The sequence below is a fragment of the Xiphophorus couchianus genome, chromosome 1 (genome assembly GCF_001444195.1).
Source record: "Xiphophorus couchianus chromosome 1, X_couchianus-1.0, whole genome shotgun sequence".
Classification (NCBI taxonomy): Eukaryota; Metazoa; Chordata; class Actinopteri; order Cyprinodontiformes; family Poeciliidae; genus Xiphophorus; species Xiphophorus couchianus.
In genome coordinates, this window is record NC_040228.1 from 16,332,536 (window position 1) to 16,358,030 (window position 25,495).

The window sequence follows — 25,495 nt, forward strand, 5'->3', positions numbered from 1 at the left end:
CATATTTTGAGAGATGCCTATCTTCAAGGTTAGGTTAAACTTATGAATCCAAACCTGCCAGGGTTACGTGTCCTTTGGGCTTACCTGTCTCTAAAATAATAAATGAGTAATTATACCAGTAGTAAGGACTGTTAACTCACCAGAGGGTCTGACTCCAGTGTGCTGGGTGGAGGTGTATCTTTGGGGGGCTTCTTCTCCTCATTGGGCAGCCCGATGCTGGGAGGAGGGAGGTGAAAGAGCCTGGCCTGGTCCTGCTGTGCATTTGGCCATGGCAGAGTGCCTCTCACCCACTCCACTGGGTCCTCCCACACTGCTTTCTGACCATGCACCTTGGAGAACAGACAGAGAACAGACTGTTGTAGGAATTGTATTTTTACACATCTATACAGCAAGTTTTACACTTGGGAAGTCAGTGTTTGCTCACCTTGATGCCGTCTTTGGCTCCCTCTTGGAGGTACGGTATGATGGAGTGGTTCCACAGGTCAATGAACCACTGCCTGAACTCTGCTACTGACACTGGGCATGACAGGAAGAAGCAGGGACCTGCAGGAGGCAATGCGTCTAGTTAAACTCCTGCTAATCCTTCTCAATAAAACCACAAAACTTCCCCAAAACCAGGTCCGGTTTACCCAGCAAATACCATGTCTCACCTATGAGAAAGTCTGAGGTGCTGTGTTTCTCCAAGAAGGCGTGCAGGTGGTACCAGAGCTGAGGGATCCAGTCGAGGATACGTAGAAGCGTCTGGCGGTGCGTTGGGTCCACTTGACCCACCTCCTCCTGGTGGGTCTCCACGGCTTTACGGTGCAGATACCTCAGCAGGAACCCATTGGCCGGCTCCACATTATTGGAGAACGTAACCATCCTATTGCAATTTTTAAAACACGCTTATTTTGCAGCCCATGCTGTCAGAAATCCAGAGGCGATATTGTGAATTTCATGTGCTTACCTGAAGCTAAGGTGCAGGCCATGATTGGAGGTCATCCTCACAGGTTGATTGGTTGTTCCAATAATGTAAGGACTAAGACACAATCCGAGATGAGAAGTTTAACTTTTAGCAAACAGCGTCACTCTTTGGTAACATCCTACATCCAATAAACCGAGCACCTACCATTTGTGATACTTGCAAGTGAGGGCTCCGTTGACGAGCTCAGTGATGGCCGCTGAATCGCTAATATCATCTATGATAACAACCAATGGCACCTCCCCTCCACTCTCTCTGTCAATCTGATTTGCCAGATTTGACAGGTACAACTGCAAATCCTGCAAATGTGAGGAAATGCGACTTTTCTCAAGTAAGACGATAACAACAAGCTAACGTGTGTATTTTGTGGTGAGAGTAGCTGTTAAAAATAGCTCAGAGTTGTGCTTTACCTTCTGCGACTGCCGGTGCATGTTGAAGGTGACAGCAGCACAGCGACCCAACACACACGACTCATGGTCGCTGTCCGATGTGTCGATCTGGCTGAGCTGCAGGAGGTAGTGGGCCAGATGCTGGGCCAGATATGTCTTTCCTGTCCCGCTAGGTCCAGACAGGACCAGGCGTCTGTGCTTCATTAGCAGACTGATGTAGTGCAGCATCATGGGCTTCGGTATCAGAGTCTCAAACACCAGCGAATCAACACTTTTTTCTCTCAGACCTAGAAAGGAACACTTGGAGTTTTAGAAGTTTTTACATTTACCGTAAAACTGATTGAAACGGTGAATGGCAGCAACTGTGGATTATTTTACTAAAATAAAATGAGGATTATTCTGACGCTAAAAGAATTGGCACATTCTGTAGATTTTTCATTTATCCACTTAAGCTTATTTTATACAATACTAGGAATACATAAAACATACAAATACACAAATAATTCAACAGTTTTTTAAATAAATAAATAAATAAAGTAAACATTTCATTGTCTCAAATGATCATCTTTTGATCATCTGTAGCAAAGGATACATCTGAAGCCAAAAAAAGATACTTCTAACATCAACATATTAAAAGCTCAGCCCTTTCTGCTTTATTTATCAATACAGGTTAGAACTGATCTATTTATTTGGATTAACCAATTAATAAATGGATGTGCTTAATGGGAGATTGTGAAATCTGCTTACTGGGATATTTCTTTTCCTTTTTTACCAAATTTTAACCAGGTGAAATTAAAACTATGAAACTGGAGAAGTTTTGGGTAGAACAAATTTACAGACAATGATTTTTATTTTATTTATTGTATTTTTTTTTTTTTTTCAAATAAAATATGTACATATTTTTTCCACGGTTTTGGCTTAATTCCTGCTGTTACTGAATATTTTGTCCTTACATCAATTAGTCAGTATACTAAACAATTAATCAACTACTAAATCAGTTGACGATTGTTTTAATAATTGATTCATCGCAATTAAACTAATCAGTTGTTTTGGCCCGGTAGTGAGCCATTACAATTATTTGTAAAATGTCTTTGTCCATATTTAAAAGAAAATAAATAAATTAACCAGAGAACATGTACTGCTCACCTTTCAAAGTTGCAAAAATTTGAAATGGGCCACTGCCAAGGCATTGATGGGGCAAGTCCCGAGGCCTGTCCCCCCCTACTGTCCTCTGAACTCCTTGGTTCAGCTGGTACATGTGCAGAGAGTCGCAGGTCAAACCCAGGCTTCCCATCGGGTCCACTTGACTCAAGTAGTCCTGAACAACAAAAGAATGTCACTATTAATACTGAGCTACATCAAAGAGCAAAACCCTTGGTTGAATATCGAGCAAAATGCTAAATTAGACTCACTTGAAAGGTCTTAGCAATGAGGGAGTCAAGGCAGGTCCAGTCAGTTCGTTGGCTGATTGTCACTGAGCCCAGGCAGAATTCCTGCAGCTGTTTCCTGTCCTACAGGCGCAGAAGAGAGAACAGATTGCTCTGAAATAAAAACCCCAATAATATCTGTGTTTGTTGCTGTTGGAAGGGTTTTTATGAATTTACCTCCATTTGATCTCCGGTGCGAACCAGGACTTTTGCGCAGACCTCGTCATGCTGAGACGACGTACTTAGCAAGTCACAAGAAGACACTTCTGAAAGAAAGAAGCAAGCAATTATATTAAATTATCAACGAAATTGCAGGAGCTAAATGTTGACTGGGGTTTCATTTATTCTTTACCTGGAGCTTTACAATCATTTAAGCTTAGGCTGAAAGACTTGGTGAGGGACAAGCTCATTGGCGGATTCCCAGAAGGCCCCAGGAGAGAAGCCAGGCCCGACGGCTGAGAGGTGGAGGAGGTGGGACCCGGGCTAGAGAGAGGGAACTGACTTCCTGTTTTCAAGTGGTCGTTTTCTGCCTTTAGGTTGTCCACAGTGGACTAGAGCACAAATACATTAAGTTTTAAATTCAAACCATTCAAAAAAAATTAACCAGCAGAATTTATGGGTGTATAGAACTGAAAATGAACACAAACCTGCATGTTGTTCATGGCTTCTCGGAGCTGCTCCAGCTGATGGGCAGAACTTAAGGCCTCCAGACGGATATCTGTCAGCTTCCTCTCTTTCTCCCAGAGTTCAGACCGTAACTCTGATACCGCTTTTTCACCATTGTCTCCCTCTTCCACTGTTTCCATGATCCTACAAAATAACCAGAGGAACATCATAACCAGAAACCCACAGAGGCAATTTTTTTATTGTTTCAAATCCGTTTGTCTACTTACATGGAAGACGTAGTAGATGCTGACATTTTCAGGGACGAAGGCAGGTCCTCATCCACTTCTCCTCCCTCATGAGCCATCTTTGGCGAGTTGGGAGCTGAGGAGTCTGGGGTGGCGATTTCCTCGATGTCTGAGTAGGTTTTGGAGCCTTTTTTGATACTAAAGGCCTTGTTGAAGGAGCTCCTCAGCTGCATAGACACATGAAAGCAGACACAGAAAGTCAATCAGACAGGAATCGTCATTTAATAGGTAAGAGTTAAATAAATACAGACATGCTTCACATTAAGGGAAAAGTTTGTCATTTTTCAGATGCTGCAGTGGGAAACCCCACATGTACTGTATGTAACCCAGACATTAATATTTTCCCACTGGCCTTATGTATATTTAGAAATATTTTTTTTTCTAGAAAAAAAAATCTTTGAGTTAAAAAATAACAGTGAGTAAAGTTTCCAAACTCAGCTGTGCTTGTATTTTCAATTTGTTAACGCCTTAGTTTTTAATAGTTGTGTAATTGTATGTTTCAGGGGAAACAGTAGGGGGCAGTAAACATTTTCACAACGTCCAGTTCTCAAACAGATACTGTATTTGTTTTACACTTTTAATTCTAAAACAGAAAATAGATTGATTTGATTAATTAACTGCTTTGAGCATCTTAGATAAATTCAAAAGGAAACCCATTTCTCTAAAATGACAAACTATTCCCTTAATTCTTTTGTTTAATTTTACAAGCAAAGTGCTGAGTAACTAAACATAATTTTCATGTTGGTCAAATTAATAACTTCTCACATTTATCCTGAAGAACACAATACAAGTTAATCATGTAAATGAGGAGAAACACACTTAAACACATCTAATGACAGTCAACTGAGCAGTGGTTAATTATTTTAACGGCACATCATGTCTGCTGCTTGCCTCTCATGACTGATTCATAGCCATCAATTTAATAAAACAGTTGAAGATCAGGCAGCATTAATCAGCAGAGCAGCAAGTCATTCAGCAGAGGTGAAAGGACTGTAGTTCAGACGACCCATCATGCTGTGTGGATGGAAATTATAAGAGTTGTATGATTACGCAGTGACGACACTTACCTCAAAAACCTGAAACAGCCAAATAACACAACACAAAGGAGGGAGACAGTGGTCATACATCACCCATGCGTTTTTGTTTTTTTTTTTATATAGAGGATGAAGTTAGCCAAAAAAAATAAAACAAGCTGTGTTTTAAAAAAAAACACCACTTTTGGAGTCCCACTCATTCTTACCCAGCTCTTCTTTTTCTTCTTCTTTGCGTCTTGATCTTTCAAGCTGCCCACACTCGACATGCTGGTCAAGCTGTTCAGACTGGAGATGCTCTCACATGAGTTCTGACGTCGGATGCGAAGGTCTGAAAGAAAGGAAGCTTCAAATTAGTCACAACAGTTTGAGGAGGAGGAGGAGGAGGGAGAAATGCATTCATGGAGCGACTGCCTGGTTGATCTACAAACCTTTCATGTTATCTTGGTTGTTTAAGGCTCCGTGGATGACGGCCTGTGCTTCTTCATTCCTGGTCTTCAGGGCTTCGATAGTCTCCCGCATCTCCACCAGCTCTGAGTCCTGCACAAATATTTCATGGGACAAAATTAATTTACAATCTTAGTTAGTGGATGCATGTTAGAGGTGAATATATTAAATTGTGGACTATAAATAAATTACCAATGAGGATTAACAAAGTTGTCTGAATGTGCAAGAGTCAAACACCAACAGATTTTTGTTTTATCTGTGTTCTGAATGACAAAGTGCCAAATCAGTGGAGCTATGCAGAAGTACTGGAAAAAATTTAATTTAAATGTTTTCATTAAAAATCTCAACCTCGTAGAATCTAATGCAGTTTTCTCCCTTGAGATTCTCAGTGGGAAAATTTCAGACACATGAATTTCATATATTTTTTAGAAGTGAGTCTACTGTCATCATGGTGTTTACCTCTTTAAAAGATTCCCCATTCTCCTTCACTGCAAGGAATCACAACCTCAAACTTTTCAAAATTGCATTGGAGATGATATGTAGCTTTTGAAAGGTGAGAAAATAAAGGTACAGCTTTAAAGAATCCACCTAAGTACTAAATTTTTTAATCATAAAATTTTCTGTTACCCCTTAAAGAAAAATTATTGTTAATTTATTTTTGCATTTTATTCAACCTTTTATTAATTTGTTATATTATTAAAAAACTGCTTTATTCTAACTTAGTACATATGTGCTATTATTTTTGTTGTAGTGATGTGATGTACATTTAGAGAACATTGTAGCGTCAATGGTTGAAATTATTTTTATTATAATAATTATATTATTTTTCTGCTGTAGTCCAACTTTATGTTTATATGAAATGCAATTATTTGAGCTTGCCACTTTTTTCTTTTTGTCAGGTTTTTTTTTTCTTGGGAAATGTGATGTATGTTTTTTATATTTAATTTTATGTTTTATTTTTTTGTACTCTGTTATTATATATATTAAATATTTTAATGTTACTCATTAGTTTTATTTGGTCCAACTGATTTCTCACTGTTTTCTTTATTTTATTTTTTTACATTTTGCAAAGTACTAAATATTACATTTAGTTTTGTCGCAACATTGCAGCATTTTGGTGTAACTTCTGTTGCTTAAATTCAGAGAGGTAGTTTAATGTGCTAATATAAGCAATGCTCACACTGACACTGAAATAGTCAGACAACCATGATGAGACTGTGTGTAATCTTCCCCAAAAGTTTCAGACAGCGACTCCAGATGAACTGAGTGTTTCTGCTCTGCTTGTTTTCTTCTAAAGCTGATAGCTCTTTGCTCTCAGTGGAGCCACACGGCCCATCTCAAGGTTAGACGGTGCTGAGCTCCAGGCTGATCTGCACAGGTCACTGCACTGGCACTTACAACAAAGACTTTTCTGGTCCGGTACAGACTGGACTTTCAGAAGGAGCAGCAAGGCGTGATGATCTCCGAGAGACTCCTCATGCATCCCCTTATATCAAGCACAGCCTCAGGCAGTGACGAGTTCATTTACACCAAAACTAGACACAAGAGTGAAGGGCTGGAGCTGCAGGTGCACATGCATGCTTGTTAGTTCAACGTAAAATGCTTTTTTATTCGTTTTCCACATCTTTCTTCCATACTATTTGGTCCCGGTTGCCCGGCCTCTAATCCACATTTAGCTCCTGCTGCAGGCTGTGATCAAAGTCGCCTCACTGAGCTTCGGCTCGTTAAGCTTACTGCTCTTTAGATAAGTGTAGTGTTGGAATCTGGATGGAATCTGTTTTGTGTGTGTTTGAGTTTGAAAGTGCAGCTGGAATGGTACCTTTTGTTCGTGGCTTATCGACAGACTCTGCAACCGAGCTGTCATCAGGGCCAGGCTTTGCTCGAAGGCAGCCACTAGGTTTGCCTGTTCACAAAAGATGAAAAACAATAGTTTTTTTTCTTTTTTTTACATTTTTAAGTAGTTGTCTCAGAGAGGATATTTGTACAGAGTCCATTTTTAGGTCTAAAATGGCAGAACATAATTTAGACATTATCACTACCAAAGAGGAATAGGTTCAGCTAGATTGCTTTCCTTTAAATCGTTAAAGGACACAAAGGTTGAACAGGATGGCATTTTGCAATATCCACCTCTTTTCTAATCTCTTCCTTTATGGTCTAGCAAAGGAGAGAAAATTATGTTCTTCTCTGGAACACAAGGCTAGCAAAAATAATAAAATGAGTCATCTCATTTATCCAATTCATCACAATTCTGTGTTTGAAGCATTTGTCCTGGCTTTAACAAGGTCTATCCATATCTCAAAGAAAGGCGTAGATGACTCATGTTTTGTACAAAGCTATGCCTAATGTCGGAGCACAGACTGAGGTGCTCATAGTCTGCACCTTAAACAACCTTATTAGACAGAAACAACCTTATTAGACGGTGTTAAAGAATAAAGGAACCAGATGTGCAAATGTGCTGTGGAGCTAAGCATCATCAGGTGTCAAACACACTCCCAATCAACAACAAACAAATAAATTAAATAAAAGAATAATATTAAATGATACAGTTGTATATCTTAATAATAAAAAAATACATAAATGAACATACATATAAAACCAAAAAACCCAAACATAAAGTCCAGAGACTGTGCAAAAAATAACAAAAATAAATGAACATCTAATTTGAGTAAAAATAAATACAGGAAATTAAATAAAATAAAAATATGCCCACAATTCTAAGACAGCAAAAAATGTGCAAATAAATAAATGAATAAAAGTTAGATAAATATAGTAAAATTCAGTTGTGAGTATAGGGAAAGTGAGCTGTCGTCCACAAATATTGGCACCAATGTAAAAACGGTGAAAAACACTTCAAATACGGTAAACTTATTTTTTTATAGCAGTAGCTTACTCTGACAAAAATGCAAAAAAAAAAATAATAATAAAAATCCAACCTTCAACTAGAGTGCATTCATTCATTAGGCATAATTGTTACGGTCTCCTTTGATAATTCAAATACAATATTTTATTTTATTTTTTTTCAAAATCCTAACTTGCCATTTTGAATAAAGCCAAGATAGCAGACACTTGTCAAAGATAAGGAAAAGTGAAGCAGATGTAATATCATACATTAGAAAATTGCTAAACAAGATATTTATTAACATAATCTTGCCAATATCTACATTACCTATTAGCTAGGACACTAAAACTAGCAGAACCGCCACAAACTAAGCTGGGCAGGCACCCCGGTTTATTTTATGTAGAAAAAAAAACTGATAAAAAAAGGCTTTTATTACTCAACTTTAACAGGGATGACAAAAACAGTGGACATGCATGTATTGTTTCTTTCTCTTTAATTGGTTCTTAGTTTTTAAATGTATTAGTGAGAATATTTGAGTGAGAAAAATAGTACGATAAACAAAGAGGTGTAAATGTAGCTTATCACGGGGAAAGAACCAGTTACCAAATGTCAGAGAAGATGACACTAAAGATCCTTTTTTGGTAAAAACAAGGCTAGAAAATTATGCAGCAGACGGAAATAGACATGATACATACATTCGCTGTTAGCTGTGTGGTCAGATTGGAAACCTTCTCCTGCGATGACTCCAGCTCTCTCCTTAACATGCGGATTTGCTGTGTTGAAAAAATATATGTTAAATTATATGATTTAAAGCATCGCTTTAAGAGTGTCTGATGTTACTCAATGAATGAAAAGATGGTGACCAAAGAATGATGAGGCGACTTGTTTACTCAAAAACCATCCTTGGATGGTGATTGATGGACGAAAGACGGAAAAAAGGAGATGAGACAGCGAGCGTGACTAGGCTGTGAAGAAAACACTCACCTCTCCCTGAATCCTTTCCTCAGCCTCGGGAAGGAGAGAATCAAAGTCAAGAAGTTAGAGAGGACAGAGGGGGTAGGAGAGAAGTGGAGAGGAAAGGAAAGCATAGGAGACTAATAAGGTACTGATCATTATCTCAGGTGTGCGCTGTTTAAAGCATGAAGCAAGAAAAAAAAAGCATAACTCCCTCCACCTTCCAAACCAACAGTCATACCAAAAAGACTAATCTGTATCTACCTGATTCTGCACGCTGCCCACACTCACCGAAGAGTAGCTCGACGAGGCGTTTGAGGCCAGGGAGAGAACAGACCCATGAACTGGGAAGTGAACGTTAAGAGAGACAAAGTTAAGGAAATGCTGCATGTAGATTACATTGATAAATAAACCACAAAAGTAATCTAGTGCTTCACCTTCATCATTGGGCTCTCTTTCCCTGAAGGATCCAGAGCGAACCATCCCCATGCTGCGCGGACGTTCGGCCAGGGACATGGTGCTGCCCAGTGGCGACGCACTATAAAGTTCCATGGAGGCGTCGTGTGCTGGGATGCTGTTGGACCGGGTCATCCTGTTGGGTCCACCTACGGGGCTGGGTACTGTTGTGACAGCAGAGATATAGAAAAATATTAGCCAAAATGACGTGGAACGCCTGCTTGATGGATGCAAATTATTAGCTGGTATTTGATACAGACCCATACTGGCCTTCGAGGTGCGGGGCAGGGAGGTGGGTGAGGACAGCAGTGGGAGGGTGAGAGAGTCCGTCATACTGAGGACGGTATGCGAGTGTCTCCTCTCTCCTTTCTCTTTTGCTTCCTCCTCAGGCTGAGAGGGTCCACTGAAACTAAAAAGAGAGTGGCAAAAGTAATAAAGAAGGTTTGGAGCTTAAAAATGTATTTCTTTGGTAATCAAATAAAACTTTTCGTGCATATTGGCCAAAAATTATGTCTTGTAACCCATTACACAGGATATGGATAAAGTTTTACAATAAACATGATTTTTGATGTAGTAGCATAATCTGCACCAAAAGACTGTTTTTTTCCCCCCCAAGTAAAGCCAACCTATAATTTATGTGCATTTATTAAGGGGGAGGGAGACTGCAAATTCAGAAACAATTGCTTATTATATCATGTGGCACAGAGGGACATTTGTATTAATAACGGTTCAAATCAGAATAACAAGAAATAGTTTAAGAAATGGCTATAAGAATCCCCCCTACCCATTTATGGAAAATCAATGTTTAATAAAAACGTTTTGAGACACAAAACATTACACTCAAGATTGAAGACACACTGGTGCAGTTAATTGTTTTGGTTGTCTGATTGCAAATCAGCACAGCCACACCAAGACATGGCTACAAACACCCACAACAGCATCCTGAGTAATGAAGTAGCCTGTACCATAGAGTCTGTATTGATCCTGAGTACAGAGATAAACCAAGCTGTGGATTTAAGAGAATAACTCTGTGTTTGAACTCACATACCTTAAACCTTTCTTTGGCAGTGTGTTTCTGTCTCTCTGGGAACTGTGGAAATGAAAGAAAGTGGTTATGCGAGCACTAGTGCAGGGACTTATTAAACTCTCAGGAACAGGCACAAAGAGGCGAAATACGACTGGCAGGCAGCTTGTGACAGCCAGTAATTATGACTACAATCAGAGCTGCTGGTACAGCACTGATAACAGGCCTGTGGTAATAACATCTCAGCAGCTCATTAATGTGTACATGTCCGTAATAGGTTAACTTTACTTGTTTTTAGAGCTTTTCATTTAAAAATGTCAACAGTTTCCACAGTTAATACTAATCCAAATGCAAAAAAAAAAAAAAAAATACTCTGTGGCTATTAAAAACAACAAATAAAATAAAAACAATAAATAAAATGGACTAATATTTAAGCACCTTCCTCATCATTATTTTCTCTTTTGACCAAAAAAACAGTGGATTAACAACAAAAGCAATTTTCAAAGTTCATTTTCAAATTGGCATATGCTTCAGAGATGCAGGTATTACAACTTCCTAGTGTTTTGCAGTTGCCACAGTGTCACACCTGCGTCTACATGAACAGTACATAAATCTAGCCATCTGTCTGCTTAAATTGCTAGTGGGAACATTTGAATTTTCTGTGGTAATTCAAAATAATTGGACTTGTAAAAATGTGAAATTGTATAATTAGTGGATTTGATCAAACAACTCTTGAGTTTCCCAACAATCTAGTGTACATTTTACACTAATGTTCATAATAAAAGGGCTTTGTAGGATCCTGGCTTAGGGGAGTGGACACAATATGTTATATTTCACAGTAGGTTGCTACAGATTGTAACTGATTATTGTCTTTACGTTTTACCACAGTTTGAACTTCAATTTGAATTTATTTATTTGCGTGTCTTAGGGCAAAAAAAGACCCATTAGTCAATCATGTTTCAGTTAAAATTCCTAATTATATTTTATTTTCAAAAATTAGGCTCTCAGTAAAACAATTGTGCATCTCAAGGGTCAATTATCTTGCCTACTATACTAAACCAGTTTAATGGTTTAAAAAGGGATTTGTTTATTCATTGGATCTTAACATCATCTAGAAATGTGATTTGGATGTTTGAACATGGAGTTTGAGAATATAGAAGTCCTTTGTCTATGACTTCCATAACTGACCAGAAAGTGGGGCTAGATTGCCGCTTTTTTTATTAAGTCTTTTTGAGGTAATACAGTATATGACAAATCTACTGATTATATTTCAGCTGGAGCTGACTGACCTGTCTTTGAGTGTGATTGAGGCTTTACTCCCAGAGCTCCAGCTGGAAGGAGGGTCCCTGTCCACTTCTCGATTTTTGTCTTGAGATTCTAAGGTGATGGTGCTTCTCCCCAAGGTGCCCCTCACCCTCTCTTTATCCCTCTCCTGAGGTTCTGGAGCCAGACTCATCTGTAAGGGCAGAGACTCCAAACTGCGATGTAATCCTGATGTGCGAGGGTAGAGTAGGGGAGAGGTACTGCCTTCACTCCCTCCAACACCTAGAGAAGTGACTTGCCTTGGTCCCAGGCCAATGCCAGAGCTGGAAAAGCAGGCTGAGGAGTTCACATTGAGTATAGGTGCGGGGCTGGGGGTCAGACAGGGGCTCGTTGACATTCCTGGTGAGCTTGAACGTTCTTGGAGCTTAGAGTAGGGAGGAATCTTTGGAGGCAGACCATCCTGAACATCTATGTCCAGACTGTCTGAGTTTAGCTTGTCCAGCTGGGCCATGGATGGAGGCTTTGACAGACTGCGTACCCCAGACAACCTGATTGACAAACAATGATAATGTTGCAGCAATTACATAATGACTTGTTAAAGTGCATGTAAAAATGGATGAATAAATCAGAGCATAGGAAGTATGAATACCTTTGGGTGTTGGGTGAAGACAGATCCATGCCCTTGACACTGCTGGGCGGTCTGAGCCCATGAAGCTTCCCTCCATTCTCTGAAGGGGTCTGAGCAGGATTGCCCTTCAAAGGCCCATTTCCCCACTCAGAGTCTGACACTACTGCTTTAGCTTTGGCTCTCTCTTTTTCCTTTTCTCTGTCAGTTTGATTGACAGGACTCGGAATTCCACGTCCTCCAGTCTTACCAGAACTTAGTCCTGAGCAGGGTTCCTTGAGCTTAGAGCCCTGTGGCGATGTTGTTGAAGGCTTTGTTAGCCCAGAGCTAGTGTCCACAGTGGTGCTCATTGGGCGAGCTGAGCTCGGCCGGGTCAGCGTCAGGGTGCTTGTCTTCGCAGGACGAGGTAGGGAGCGGTACTGAAGAGAGGTCCTGGCATTTGAAGACAGAAAGCCACTTTGGTCACTGTTTGAAACATCCAGACTTGTCTTACGTCCTCCACCACCTGTACATGGTTTAACGGGAATACCAGATGTTTTTGGAATCTTCCCTACAGCCGCTAAGCCGCTGGGCACGGAGCTGACGCCTGAACTCCCAACAATGGGTGTACTGGGATTGTTTGCAGTGCTACTGGTAGATGTAGGGGTTTTCTTGAAGCCAAAATTTCCACCAGCTGAAGGCCTGACCAGGCCAGATGGGGGTTTTCGCTTTTCGCCGCTTCCAGTGCCATTTCGATGGTCTTTACCCGCATCAGAGGAAGAACGCTGAAGTCCCGAAGCCTTCACTGCTAGTCGGGATTTGTCCATGGGCTTCCCATCTGACTTCACAGAACCTACCGTTAGAAAAACAACAGCGATGACTTTCAACAACATCAAGAAGGTTGGGTGTGAAGACTAAGGCTAACCACTCTACAAAAGGACATGATATCTAATCTGAAGCCCTAAAAGGACTGACTGTCTGCTGATAAAACTGAATCCCAGTTTCTGTAGAGCTTTAGCTAGCTGGCCAGACTACAGCCACACACATTGTTATCACACCGTTACTCCTCTTTTCCATCATGATGACCTAAAATAGTTGTCAGTTTCCAGTAAGTGTTTAAGCTTTCCAGTAAGTTCATTTCTAAATGTCCCAGCTGTGGAGTGCTGGGATGTACATGAGCAGCATGGCATGGAAAAGTAACTCGTCTGTATGGAAAAAATAATCAGTTTAACTTAAAATTCTATACTTGAGAAGTCCTTTCGTGATAAAAAGCAGGTAAACGCAAGGGGATTTTGATACCTTTTCTCACATTTCTCAACATACAGATTAATTGAATTTGCTTGAACGCAACAGAGAAAAATAATCTATTTGACACAGGAAGGCTCCACTGTATCCACCACCCACACAAAGTCCTTACTCCTTACACTCATGATTCGTATCTAATGGGAGTCATTATGTGAGGTTTATAAACCAGTCGTTAACAGAGTCGAAGAAGTGCTGTTGCATGAGGCCCACCAGCATGCAGCCTGTGGACATCTGGAGTTATTTAGAAGTATTTAGAAACCCACAAAAGACACATATACACACACATACGCACATATGTGAACAGCTTTCTCCCTACCCCAACACAAACTCACAGTTCCCAGTGTTCAGATAATGACACTGACAAGAGATTACTCCTGGAGTTCTAATGTAAATGGGAAAATTGGGTTTATGTGTCAAGTCATAAACTAAATCCATTGTGCAACCACAAAGTGACTTGTTCCAAGAACATTTGAATGAAGGAACACACTAGTTGCAGTGAAATTCACAGACGGACGCGGGCGTATGTATTAGTTTCAGCATAAAGACGGTTGATTCACAGACACCCTAACTATGACTCAAGCAGAACAGACCCTGAATTACTACATATCAAGACAGAACAGGCCTGCGTTACATATGTATTTCAGTGAGACTCTTTATGACATTTACAACACTGACATTTTGAATCTTAAAACAAACTGACTCAACATAGAAAGCTCCAATGTTTAAGAGTTTACAGGCTATATTGTGACGATATATTTAACTTGTGTTTCACTCAAAACTGTCACCCTCATTCAGACCTAATCCCGCTACTAACAATACTGCTGGACTCTTCTCCAAACTTTGACATGATTGTTAATGAGCTGCTTTACAAGTTTGCATTTATCTGAAGGGTTTTCAACAAGCAGTGTTCAGGCTCGTGCAGAGCAGCTGAGCACTGATATAATGACCAATTCCTGCAAGTTTGAAGTCTGGTTAGCAAACTAGAAGACAAAGCTAAAGCTATAGAGTTAATCAGGAATTATTATTCATGACAGCTTTATAATTAAAAATTACATAATTTTTTCATTATATATATACAGTATATAATGAAAAAAGTATATATATATATGAATATGTTTATTGACAATATTCGTTTCTTAGAGTACAAAGCAAAGTATGCTATAAAGTCTCTTTCTGTGAAATTATCAATGTATATTTAGTTGAAAGAAGAAAATGTCTAGAAAAGTGTACTCTTATTTACTCTAAAGTTGTATTATCTAAGCTTTTGTTCCCCTTTTGTTTGACATTTCTTCAGTAATGATAAAGACATTTACAAATCAACGACAGACAGAAACAAAGACTTTTGCCAAACCTCAGTCATAAACTGTACAGTGAATACAGTATTTTGATTAGTCTCATTTTCTCATGGCGGTAAATTTGCAAACTTCTGCAAGTTGCAATTTTTTTTTTTTTTGGGTGAGCAAAAAAAATCTGCTTTTATCCGGCCTCATCTTCTGAATATTTACTGTCTCAAACGCAGGGGGTAAAATAAACGGCTACGTTGGCAGTTTCCCATTCAAAAACAATAAAAGCCTGGCACACACAAATCACAGGCTGGCCCAGCACACTTGTTTGGCATATCTTTCATTTCAACAGCTGGCAGTGCAAACACAGGACGGTCCCACAGAGGGACGGCTGTTTGCACATCCAAACTGCACAGAACATCGTTACTAATGTATCCTGTTGTTTTGTTCATCTACAGGGTGAGGGTGTGTGTGTGTATGCGTACATAAACAGCGCACAGATGGTGTGCTTAACAGGCAGCTGCACAATCCCCACCATTGTTTTCTTCATGCGTGTGAGCGGGGAAACTTTTTAAGGCTGGCACAAAGTCAGATGACTGCACAGACACATATCCTAAAGTCTTTATTTCAAAGTTAAAAATTCACTCTGTCCAACCCCAAAAATAGAGCTGGAATTGTAGGGGATATAAGGCAAAAAAAAAGCACTGTTGGTGTGTGTTTGGCTGGCAGGAAGGGTGTGGGTGGTGATGGGCATTTGATACATGGCACCACTTTCTGGCCCAGAGGGTGGGCTGCAGCTGTGGGTGAATGTGTCTCACAAAGACAGGGAGTGTGTCCGCAAATGCGTGGGTGTAAGACAGCCAGGAAGAAAGGAGAATTAACAGAAAGCTGGAGAAATCAGCCCATCTGTTCAAGTCAATTCAACAGTATATTTTACATAACCATTTGTGTCTGTTCCAAAACTCACCTGCTACTTTGAGGCCACTCTGGGAGGTGTGTGTGATTGGGGACGTGACTCCCACAGGTGGGTTTCTCCCTTTCTTCAGCCCATGTCCCTGACTGATGGTCTGCGGTTTCTTCAGCTCACCCTTCTCTCCTTTCCACTTGTTGGCCGACTCAGACTTCAAGCTTCCCGTATCGAAGGAGCTACCGCTTTTGCTTTTGCGACCGGGCTTGCTGTCATCAGAGTCCCAAGACAAACCACTTTCCACCAGAGATCTCTTCTCTGCATCTGTGCGCATCTACAGAGCAAAACACAAGCACGTATAATGGTAACTTGCCTCAAAAAGGTTTGAGAAAGGAATGTGCATTATCTCACAACAAGAAAACAGTATTTACTTGTGACCTTCACTAGGCTTTTACTTGTCAGTATGTTTTTGTCCTGTTAAACTGTTAAATCACACACCCACAAAAGACAAGTTATGTAGCACTGAAGGTCATATTTACATTTTCTACTTTGAAAAAAATTAAAGAAGAACTGATCCACTATAACCACATTCCATTCAACCAATTCAATATACAGTATATGTTCATTCTTTGTTCCAGTGAATTTTTGTAAATTCATTCTTATTTACAAAAAAAAAAGAATTGACTGAGGTTTTCAATGAAAAATGTAAAGTATTCTTGAAATTAAAAATAACTACCTATGTCTTTTTTAGATAGTAAAAGAGATCTTTGACTCTGACTTTTTTCTCAATAGCAGATATGGATGCACTCATTCATTAAAATTGAAAATACAGAGAGCGTTTTGAAAGAGCGACCCATAACCGAACGTCTTTCTTTGTACGTTTCAGGAGTAAAATGAACAAAACATGAATAAAATATGTTTCGAAACATGCAACATATGTGAACTTTAGACATTTTATCTAAAGTTCTTTAAAAGATGGACATTGGATCAAGTTGCTTTTTAAAAAGATAAACCACACTTTATAGGCTTAGTGTCCCATTTAAAGAGACGTGAACCCTAACCAGACTAGCTGACTCATCCTGATGACTCCTGAGCAGAAGAGAACAGAACTCATCCAAATCAATCAAGCTAAAAAAAACATTTAGTGATGTGTCAACTTTGTACTCTAAATACTTTTGCATCTTCTGTTTATTTGTCTCTAAATGTGGTGGAGGGAGACAGCTACAAGAGAAACAATGCAACAAAACATTAGGTGCATACACAGACATGAACAACACTAAATCACAGAAACTGTTAAACACTTTTGTCCTGCATAAAGAAACCAGACAGCCTTGTCTGGTCTGAACATAATCCACAACGGAAGAACATCAATGCTAAAAATGAAGGAGAAGGAATATCAGGTCAGTCATCAAGTCAGGCAAGTTTCTGTCTATGCTTTTGTGTGTGTGCAAAGGTTCACCAGTTACACAATTCATCAGAAAGTTTCTGGATGTGTGTGACAGTGTTTGTCTGTCAGTTTAGAACATCACACACACCCCGCGATTCCCACGGGATTCAGATTGCTAAATACTTTTTTTTATGAAAAACAACATAACCCACAGCCAGAGTCATTTTACCAGAGGCAGAGGAAACGCTCAGCTCGTGTTGCATGTTCAGCTTGTTGATTAAACACCGTCATTTCCTCAAACACATTTACTGATGACTGAAGCAGAAGCTGTGAGATGCATATCTGTACAAGCAGCAAAATATCAATAACGCACAAAGATAGACAGCGATACAGAGAGGAACACTGCACAAATACAGAGACGAACTGGAAATACAAGTTGCTATAACACATGTATGTTGTCAACAAACATCTTGAAATGAGAGAAATCGCACAGCTGACCTTAAAAGGTTTTATGTTAGAGATGGAAATTAAAACAGGACAAACAGACCAGCGCATGGCTTTGGGACGAGCAGACAAGGAGCCATGTGTATTAGACTTTGTGGAGTGCATAATGATGCGATGCAAGGTCGCCATGGTGATGATGCCACGGGGTCTAATGGTTGCTATGATTCCTGTGCCTTGGCGTGGTGGGAGGCGCTGAGTTTCTTCCGGCTCGTTGGCCCGGTTGCAGGAGTGCAGATGGTCCTGCATGGGTGTGTGTGTGTGTGTGTGTGGACAGACGGCTGTGCTCTAGACCTGTCCTTTGGTATATGCGCGAACAGACAAAGACTTACACTCACTGCATCCATGTGCTGCGGTTGCTATGGTTACACTGATATCCTCTCTCTTTCTACCTCTCTCTGTCTATCGCTGTCTCTCTACTTCTGAAATCGCACCACATTAGTCAGACTCGCCACACTGCGGAGGTGTGACCTAAATCAGGCGGTCTAAGAAAACACATTTTTCTTGTATTTAGGTCCAAGGAGCTGTATTTGTATTTAGGTCCAAGTAGCTCCACATGGATCTTAACAAATACTTAATTCCTCCACTTTGTGGGGACAACACTACAGTTATCCACAGCTCTTTGCATCTATGCATTGCATCTACACATTAGAAAACAATAATTTCATCTAGAAAACAGTTGTTTATTTAACTGCAAAGAATCAGACTCTATACAGTGCTGAGAAAAAGTTTTCATCACAGATTTCTTCTGAATTTTTCACTTTTAAACTATGTCTAAAATAGCCTGTCACTGTACGAAAAAGCTTAATTGATGTCAAGCTGTGCCTCCGCCCCACCCCGCTATCCCCTGGATAATTACAATACTTACAGAATCTTTGAATTACTTGACTGACAACATGAAGTCATTACCCAATCTAAAGAAATCCACCTCTCAATAGCTCAGAAAAAAATGTGGGACAAAATGTTGTGTAATGTTGTTAGGTTTTGGCTGCAGCCATGGTGGTAGTTCTTGCCACCATGGATGACACAACCAGCTATTAGTTTTAAGGGGCAATTAGTTTGTCACATGGGTGCAAGTTGTTTTGAATATATGTTTTTGTCTTAAAATATATAATCATATTTGATTGATATATGTAATTTGTTTTTAACAAGCTGAAACATTTCATTGTAACAAAAGGGCAGTGTACACAAGTTTAATGCCATGTCTAGACCGGCTGACTAGGCTAAATCTGAACTTGGAACCCTTAAATAAAAGCTTCATAGCTGGGCAGCTGCTTAATGTTGAGTTTTCTAAAAAGCAATCGGCGCTGATTAAAGTCTGCTCATTAATCAGAGTTAACAGGCTCTTGAAAGAAAAATGACTAAATGTTAAACATAAGTGCTTGATGCCTTTAGCAGCTCCTGACTCACCCTACAAAGGAGCCATGAGGAAAAATGCGGCTGCCCGTCATGCAGAGTGTCTGTCGCAGCAAACATCGATCGCTGCAGATAATGCGGTTGATAAATATGCCAGAAATATTAAGGGTGTGTGTGGACTACGTAATGCGCTGCATCTCCTTTTTCTTACTCTTATTTTTTTCCCTACATAGGACTCAGATCGTAATCAGTACCTCTCAGTGGATTAACAGCTCAATCAATACCGACACAAACGCACATGGAGAGTGCTTGTCGCTCTTTACCAGATAGATGTTTGTGTCTCTTACCACCATGGCTGAGTTCCTGCGTGAGCCAATGGGAGTGGTAGGGAGGGAGTTGAGAGTGGGACTCGTGTTGAACTCTTCGGAGCTCAGGTTGTCTGAGCCGTCACTCAGGCCACTGCTGATGGAACTGCTCTCATCCCAACTGAGAAACAAACAACAAGGGCAAAGAAAGCAGTCAGATAACATTCATGTTCTGTGTATTTAAGTATGCTGGTTCACTGAAGTAACACTGTTGAAATTCTCACAGGACGACTGGATACAAAAGAGGAGTTTACTTAAATATACAAATTAAGCATCAACATTTTTTGAAAGAGTCCTCAGTCTAGACATCAAATGGAGATGATGTTTCTGATTTCCTGTATACATTGATCAATGATTATAATTACAGGCTATAAAACATGTACTCCACTTCCTTCAATTGATTAACACTTAATACCAGATATCTCACTTGGTATTAAGTGTTCAGAGGCCCCATTTGGAAAGCCGAGTGCTCTACATTTCCAGCTTACATGCTGCTTTAACTATCTGCAGCCTGAAATTTGGAGCGCTATTGACAAAATCTCAACCCACACTCTCAAAAATAGCACTGAGGAGCCCACACTGATGCATGCACCCACAACCGCATACAGCACCATTTTGTGGCTTCTAAGTCAATGCACTGTTCAAAAAATGATTATACTGAGGATATTGTCTTACTAAGACAGCCAATGAGTGTATATACATAATGATAAATAAAAAATAAAGAACTTTATTAGGAATTAGGAATCATTTTTGTTATCTGGAGCCTGAGCAGTGTTGCATCCTGAGCTAACACAAGCAAGTTTGGGAGCCAAAGCAGAATCATAATTAGGGATCGACTTACAATGCGTCACTCATAAGCCACTGCACCATCATTTATTTTGTACATGTTTGATCATTTCCATGTGGCTATTGTAGTGCAATGTGCATATGTCGATTTGCTAACAAAGCAAGAAAATTAAGCTTCAGTCAAATTGCTTAAATGTGCTTCAAAAAAATCTATTGAAAAAATATTAGAGCACATTTACATTTAACTCCAACTCATGTTGACTCCGGTTGCGTTGAAAGTTTCTTCTTGCTAAAATGAAGTCTTTCAACCATTGCCCCATGCAGGCTTGACATGTGGGATTATTGCAATGTTAACAAAAACGGTGTGTCATCCACTGTGCGACCTGCTTGATGAGGAGATGAAATTGCGGCAAAGTCAATAACTCGATGCCAGTTGCTGGGATTCCTTAGATACGTTTCTTACTGATTGACATAATAAGCTAAAACTGACTGCAATATTTAATAATTCAGAACAAACTGGAATGCATTTAACTGAATCTAAATCTATCATACGCCTGAATTGTTTTTGTTATTTTCTGCATATAAATTGAATCTGCTTGTCTTGCAAAGTGTTTTGAGCCGTCTTCTATTGTTAATTGGAACCATATAAATAAACTAAGCTTAAACTGAAATATGATGTGTTAAGATTTATATTTTGTGAGAGAATTCAAAAGCTTCTGGGAGCCCCTGATGACCTGTTGCCAATGCCCATCGCGCCCGATAATGAACTGGAACTTTTTTAATGTTAGTTTATGATTAGTATTTTTTTTCTGCTTACAAAAGAAAACAACAATTTCTATGATGTTTTGATTGAGGAATCAGTTTTCCTCTTTAAAGTCATATATACAACAATCGGACCAATGCAACAGCAAATATGTGTCTAGCTAGAAATACTGACTTTGGGGACAATAGAGTGGGGTCAAAGAGGATGGCTCAGATGTAAGACGTACTTGATGGGTTTTATTAAAATGAACTTGCTTACAATAAATAGGTCACATTTAGGAAGTCAGGGGGAGGGACTGTGTTTTGCAGGGGTCAATTGGTTGGAGAACCGAAGACAAGCTGTACTGTAAATCCAGCTGAAACAGACAACTATTTAATGAGGTCATATATAGTACGGCTACAGAGGGGAGGAAGAAGGGAGGGAAAGCGCTGTGGGCTTCCAGTTGGGTGCCTGAATGGGTCACACTGTGGCCTGGAGGGGAGTTGACTGGGGAGGATCGGAGATGGGGGAGGAACTATGGGCAGGCCACGTCTAGCCTGTGGATATCTTATACAGAAAAGATCAGACAATGTTTTATGTCTGTCAAGACGATCTTAACATTTTTAGTCAGAAATGGGTCGAATTTAGGAAATGCACCAGAAATATACCTGGAGTTCCCCACTAAGGGACAATAAAGGATCTATCTATCTATCTATCTATCTATCTATCTATCTATCTATCTATCTATCTATCTATCTATCTATCTATCTATCTATCTATCTATCTATCTATCTATCTATTCAAAGGGTAGAAAAGCAAATAGACTGAAGAAGCATGTTTTTTATCACTTAATTTATAAAGCAGGTTGTGCATTTGGGAACATGATATATAAACAAATTAAGAAATTTTTTTTACACCTTTTCCCCAGAATCTTGATATACAACACAAAAGCTACCCAGAACAGCTCACAGTTGGTTTTAAAGTGCCAGACAGTCTCATTTGCATAGAAAAAAGGGGGGGTGCTGGTTCACCCACCAACCCTAGCCCTTTGGTTGCTAACAAACAATCCGCCTGCACTCCTGAAGTGAAGGTGCCGTTTTTTAGAGAGAAAAAAACTGCGTTCCCCATGCCAAAAAATTTGGTTAGGTGTTAGAGTGTTGTGGAAAGGATATTAAAAAAATTGCAGAGATAAAACAATATCTCCACCTGTTCCTGCACAAGTCAACATTAGCACTGCAGTAGAGCTAGCTGCAATAAGGTGTCTTTAATAAACAAAGCATCTAACAATGATGCTTCGTTGTCAGCATTTCATAACAGTTGTCATAACAGTCATGTCATTGTCTAAGTGACATCCAGGTACAATTTATTTTGTTTAATGTAAGTGCCAAATTTGTTAATGACCAGCCAGTTTCACATGTTTTGAGACGTGCTCAATCTTACTTCAATGAAATAGAGTCACTGCTGTGAGACAAACAGTCATGTTTTCCTATCGACACGTCTTTTTTTCCATATTCTGTCAAATGCCTCAGAGCAATTGGCCTCTCCAGCATGGTTTGGAGTGCCAGCACCCTTTTTGTTGAATAATTCACGTCTGATGGAAAACAGATCAAACGCCTTCTCTGCTGAGTTTGATGTCACAAAGCTGACAGACGTGAACACAGGAAGCTCAGAAGACAGAGGCAAGGTCAGGGGTCAGATATTATAAAGAGAATCTGCCAAGTATACTTATCATGTAGGTGATGGAAAAAAAAAAGAAGAGGACTGTGCCAAGTTTTTTTTAACAGTGAAAAAAATAAATCAATCAAGAATCTAGATTTCTTTACATGTTTGCTTTATGAGTCTTTACAACACAAGAAATGAATTGGAGTTGGTGTATTCTGAGAGCCAAGAGGAACAAAGACATCAATGTCTGTTACGGCTTTTTTTCCCCATGTGATTAAATGAACCGTTCAATTATAATATTAATTCTTAGAAGTCTATTCTTAGAAGCTATCTGTGGAGGATCCAAAGCCTCTTATACAAGTTTATCTCAACACAAAGTATCTTGGAAAGGACTGAATTTATATAAAAAAATTCTTCCATTAGTGTAGAGCAGATTGTGGAGCCATTGTGAAGCCACAGCAAGCTAACTTTACTTAGTCCTCCACTAAATGAGATAAAAATACCAACTGGGTTTCAAAAGAACCTGATGAACTACGCAGACACAAGGGTGAAGTGGAGGTATAAAAGGAAAGGTATAAAAGAGAAAGAGCTGCATTGGAAAAATAGGCTCTGTTTTTGAAGCGGTTTCCCCCTTTTTTTTTTTTTCTCCGAATGTTGTGATCTCAGCAAAGAGCTGCTTTATGTATTAAAAAGGTTTCCGGGTCTACATCATCTTCCTCATTTTGCTGCAGGAGCAGTGCAGACAATGTTAGCACCACATTCATCAGTATGAACTTTGTAGTAGAGAGTTTTACATTAAACACTGCTTAAGAAACTTCCCTGTCATATTTTTATAGCCGATTAGGCTAAGACTTATTCCTTACGCGGAAGCAGCAAAGAAACTAAAATTTAAACACCTGAAAAAAAAAAACGTCTTATAAAAATGATAACTCTAAAGGTTTATTGAAAAACATGTACTAATCTATACATTTTCAGAATATAAAATATATCATTAAGTTAAACAAAACACAGCTAGGAGGATCTGGGCAATAAAAATGGAAGCCCATCACTGTAATACTGTGAGAAAAAGGAAAATCAATGTTGATTTGATCTAAGTTACAATAATTGTCAATTAGGTTGAGTTGCATGTTATTGCCACCATGTATCAGCTCACCGGACAGCCACAATAAGGAAAAGGTTCACACAAGTGTTTTTCTGCAACATATGACCCCACCTTTAAATGAAAAGCTGAAATTAACAGGTTGTTTATTTCAGATACAATTTACCTATTTTCTTTTTCATTTTATTTAAAAATATATATAAAAAGCATGTACTGATCACATTTAAAATATTGTCCTTTTACAAAAAGCATGTTTCTTTGTTTCCTGTACAGTCTGCAGAGAAGAATGACCAGCCACACCCACACAAACACTGTTGACTTCACAAGCCATTAAAAGAATGGACAAATAGCTACAGCTGCACTGAATAGCTGTCATTCATTAAGAAGCGTCCATGTTCTATGGAGATAATTGTTCAAATCTCAAAGCAAGAGGGATTTTTTTTGTCTATTGTGAGAGCTCATTCCTATGTCTGACCTTCCTATTGTGTTGAAAGACAGTTAATAAAATACAGTTACTCTAGCTGTGATAATAAAAAAACATGGCAGAGAGAAGGTGTCTTTGCCTGTGATGTGTGGGGCTTGAAAAACAGCCAGGCCTCCAATAGCAGATTTTATAGTCTCAGATAAGCTTATTATCTTATAAGCTTGCAACTTCAGCAAACATTAACTGTAACTGAACAGAAATTGTTCTTTATCTATTTAAAAAACCCTGGAAACATTTTGTGACCATTAAATTTCCCTTTATATCAGAGGAGACTGCAGTTTGTCTTTTCCTGATTGTTTTGTTGTTGTAGAAAAATTAAGGAAAGGGTAATAAGAAAGCTGTTTATCTATTAGCACATTTAAGCTGTAATAAGACCCGATTTTGAAAGTTAGCACTATCAACAGGTGATTATTATTATTAATTGTACCTCTACGGATGCCTAAAGTCAACCAAAGTACCACTAGTGGTATCTCTACCATGGTTTGAGAATCTTGGAGGTAGCAGAAATGCCAATATTGCTAATCATGAGCTGGCAAGAAGTCTTGGTAAAACTTGTCAGACCACGTCAGATCAGATAAGAATAGACAGAAAGCGTCGGTTAGGAGAAATGACAAAAAAAAAGCAAGTCAAAGATTTACAGATTGTATGGCTCTGGATTATTTAAACATAATAAAACACTCAATGCAAATCAACTTTTAGTCCCTTCATCGGGTTAAACACTCTCAAACCATCCACCCATTTACAGAGTAAATGGGTGGAAACTCTGCAGTTCCACAGAGGACAGGAACTTTCCATTTCTATTAAAATCCCCAAGTGTCACATGGCAGAACCCAAAATGGCAAAGTCAGATGTTGCTCCTGGTTGGGTCTTTTGAGGTAAATGGAAAGTAGGGCACCAACAGGGCTTTACTAGGCGGTCCAAACAAAGCACTTGGAGTATGCATGTTAAGTATTTTAAGTTTCTAAATCTGTTGCTGATGGAAGACAGAAAGTTTGATGTGGTCTGTTGTATCTGTAGTGCAGGTATTTCTCTGGTCAGTCTGTAGAGAAATTTTAAATAACCCTTTTTTGGAAAGACAAAAATTCACCAATCTACGGACACTACATCCTCCCATACAGCAGGTGCCTAGGGACAACTATTTATGGCACTCACAAAGTCTGATAAACCCTAAAGCAAACTAGATTAGCTGAACTGAGGTCAACCATAAAAAATAAAAACAAGAAATGAAATGTGAACTGTCGCTATGAGAAGTGGCTGCTTCAACATCCTCTGCAGGTTTCAGTCTAGACACGTAAAACAGGATCTGACACCA

The 25,495-nt window shown here is 39.3% G+C and overlaps 1 protein-coding gene and 1 long non-coding RNA gene across 12 annotated transcripts in view; one reads left to right on the forward strand and one right to left on the reverse strand.

Annotated features, from left to right (window-relative positions):
• The window catches only part of nav1a (neuron navigator 1a), an 85,043-nt gene that overhangs the window by 3,329 nt on the left and 56,219 nt on the right, over window positions 1–25,495 (reverse strand). For 4 of the 11 annotated variants that reach the window (XM_028025340.1, XM_028025424.1, XM_028025940.1 and 1 more), the window contains 26 exons: window positions 19,393–19,531; window positions 15,862–16,135; window positions 12,352–13,159; window positions 11,729–12,250; window positions 10,464–10,505; window positions 9,676–9,824; window positions 9,397–9,579; window positions 9,224–9,303; window positions 8,990–9,013; window positions 8,701–8,778; window positions 6,986–7,069; window positions 5,151–5,259; window positions 4,929–5,050; window positions 4,756–4,764; window positions 3,671–3,855; window positions 3,425–3,587; window positions 3,130–3,328; window positions 2,955–3,043; window positions 2,763–2,861; window positions 2,497–2,668; window positions 1,372–1,637; window positions 1,109–1,260; window positions 947–1,018; window positions 651–862; window positions 425–543; window positions 141–329 (listed from right to left, as the gene is read on the reverse strand). In XM_028025340.1, the coding sequence (XP_027881141.1) occupies window positions 141–329; window positions 425–543; window positions 651–862; window positions 947–1,018; window positions 1,109–1,260; window positions 1,372–1,637; window positions 2,497–2,668; window positions 2,763–2,861; window positions 2,955–3,043; window positions 3,130–3,328; window positions 3,425–3,587; window positions 3,671–3,855; window positions 4,756–4,764; window positions 4,929–5,050; window positions 5,151–5,259; window positions 6,986–7,069; window positions 8,701–8,778; window positions 8,990–9,013; window positions 9,224–9,303; window positions 9,397–9,579; window positions 9,676–9,824; window positions 10,464–10,505; window positions 11,729–12,250; window positions 12,352–13,159; window positions 15,862–16,135; window positions 19,393–19,531 (4,540 nt within the window). The remainder of the gene's footprint in view (window positions 1–140; window positions 330–424; window positions 544–650; window positions 863–946; window positions 1,019–1,108; window positions 1,261–1,371; window positions 1,638–2,496; window positions 2,669–2,762; window positions 2,862–2,954; window positions 3,044–3,129; window positions 3,329–3,424; window positions 3,588–3,670; window positions 3,856–4,755; window positions 4,765–4,928; window positions 5,051–5,150; window positions 5,260–6,985; window positions 7,070–8,700; window positions 8,779–8,989; window positions 9,014–9,223; window positions 9,304–9,396; window positions 9,580–9,675; window positions 9,825–10,463; window positions 10,506–11,728; window positions 12,251–12,351; window positions 13,160–15,861; window positions 16,136–19,392; window positions 19,532–25,495) is intronic. The other 7 variants (XM_028026082.1, XM_028025723.1, XM_028025511.1 and 4 more) reach the window with 6 other exon arrangements.
• On the forward strand, window positions 7,077–8,246 carry LOC114154132 (uncharacterized). Its single transcript, XR_003597503.1, has 2 exons — window positions 7,077–7,537; window positions 7,630–8,246. It is a non-coding gene; the product is annotated as an uncharacterized LOC114154132 (long non-coding RNA).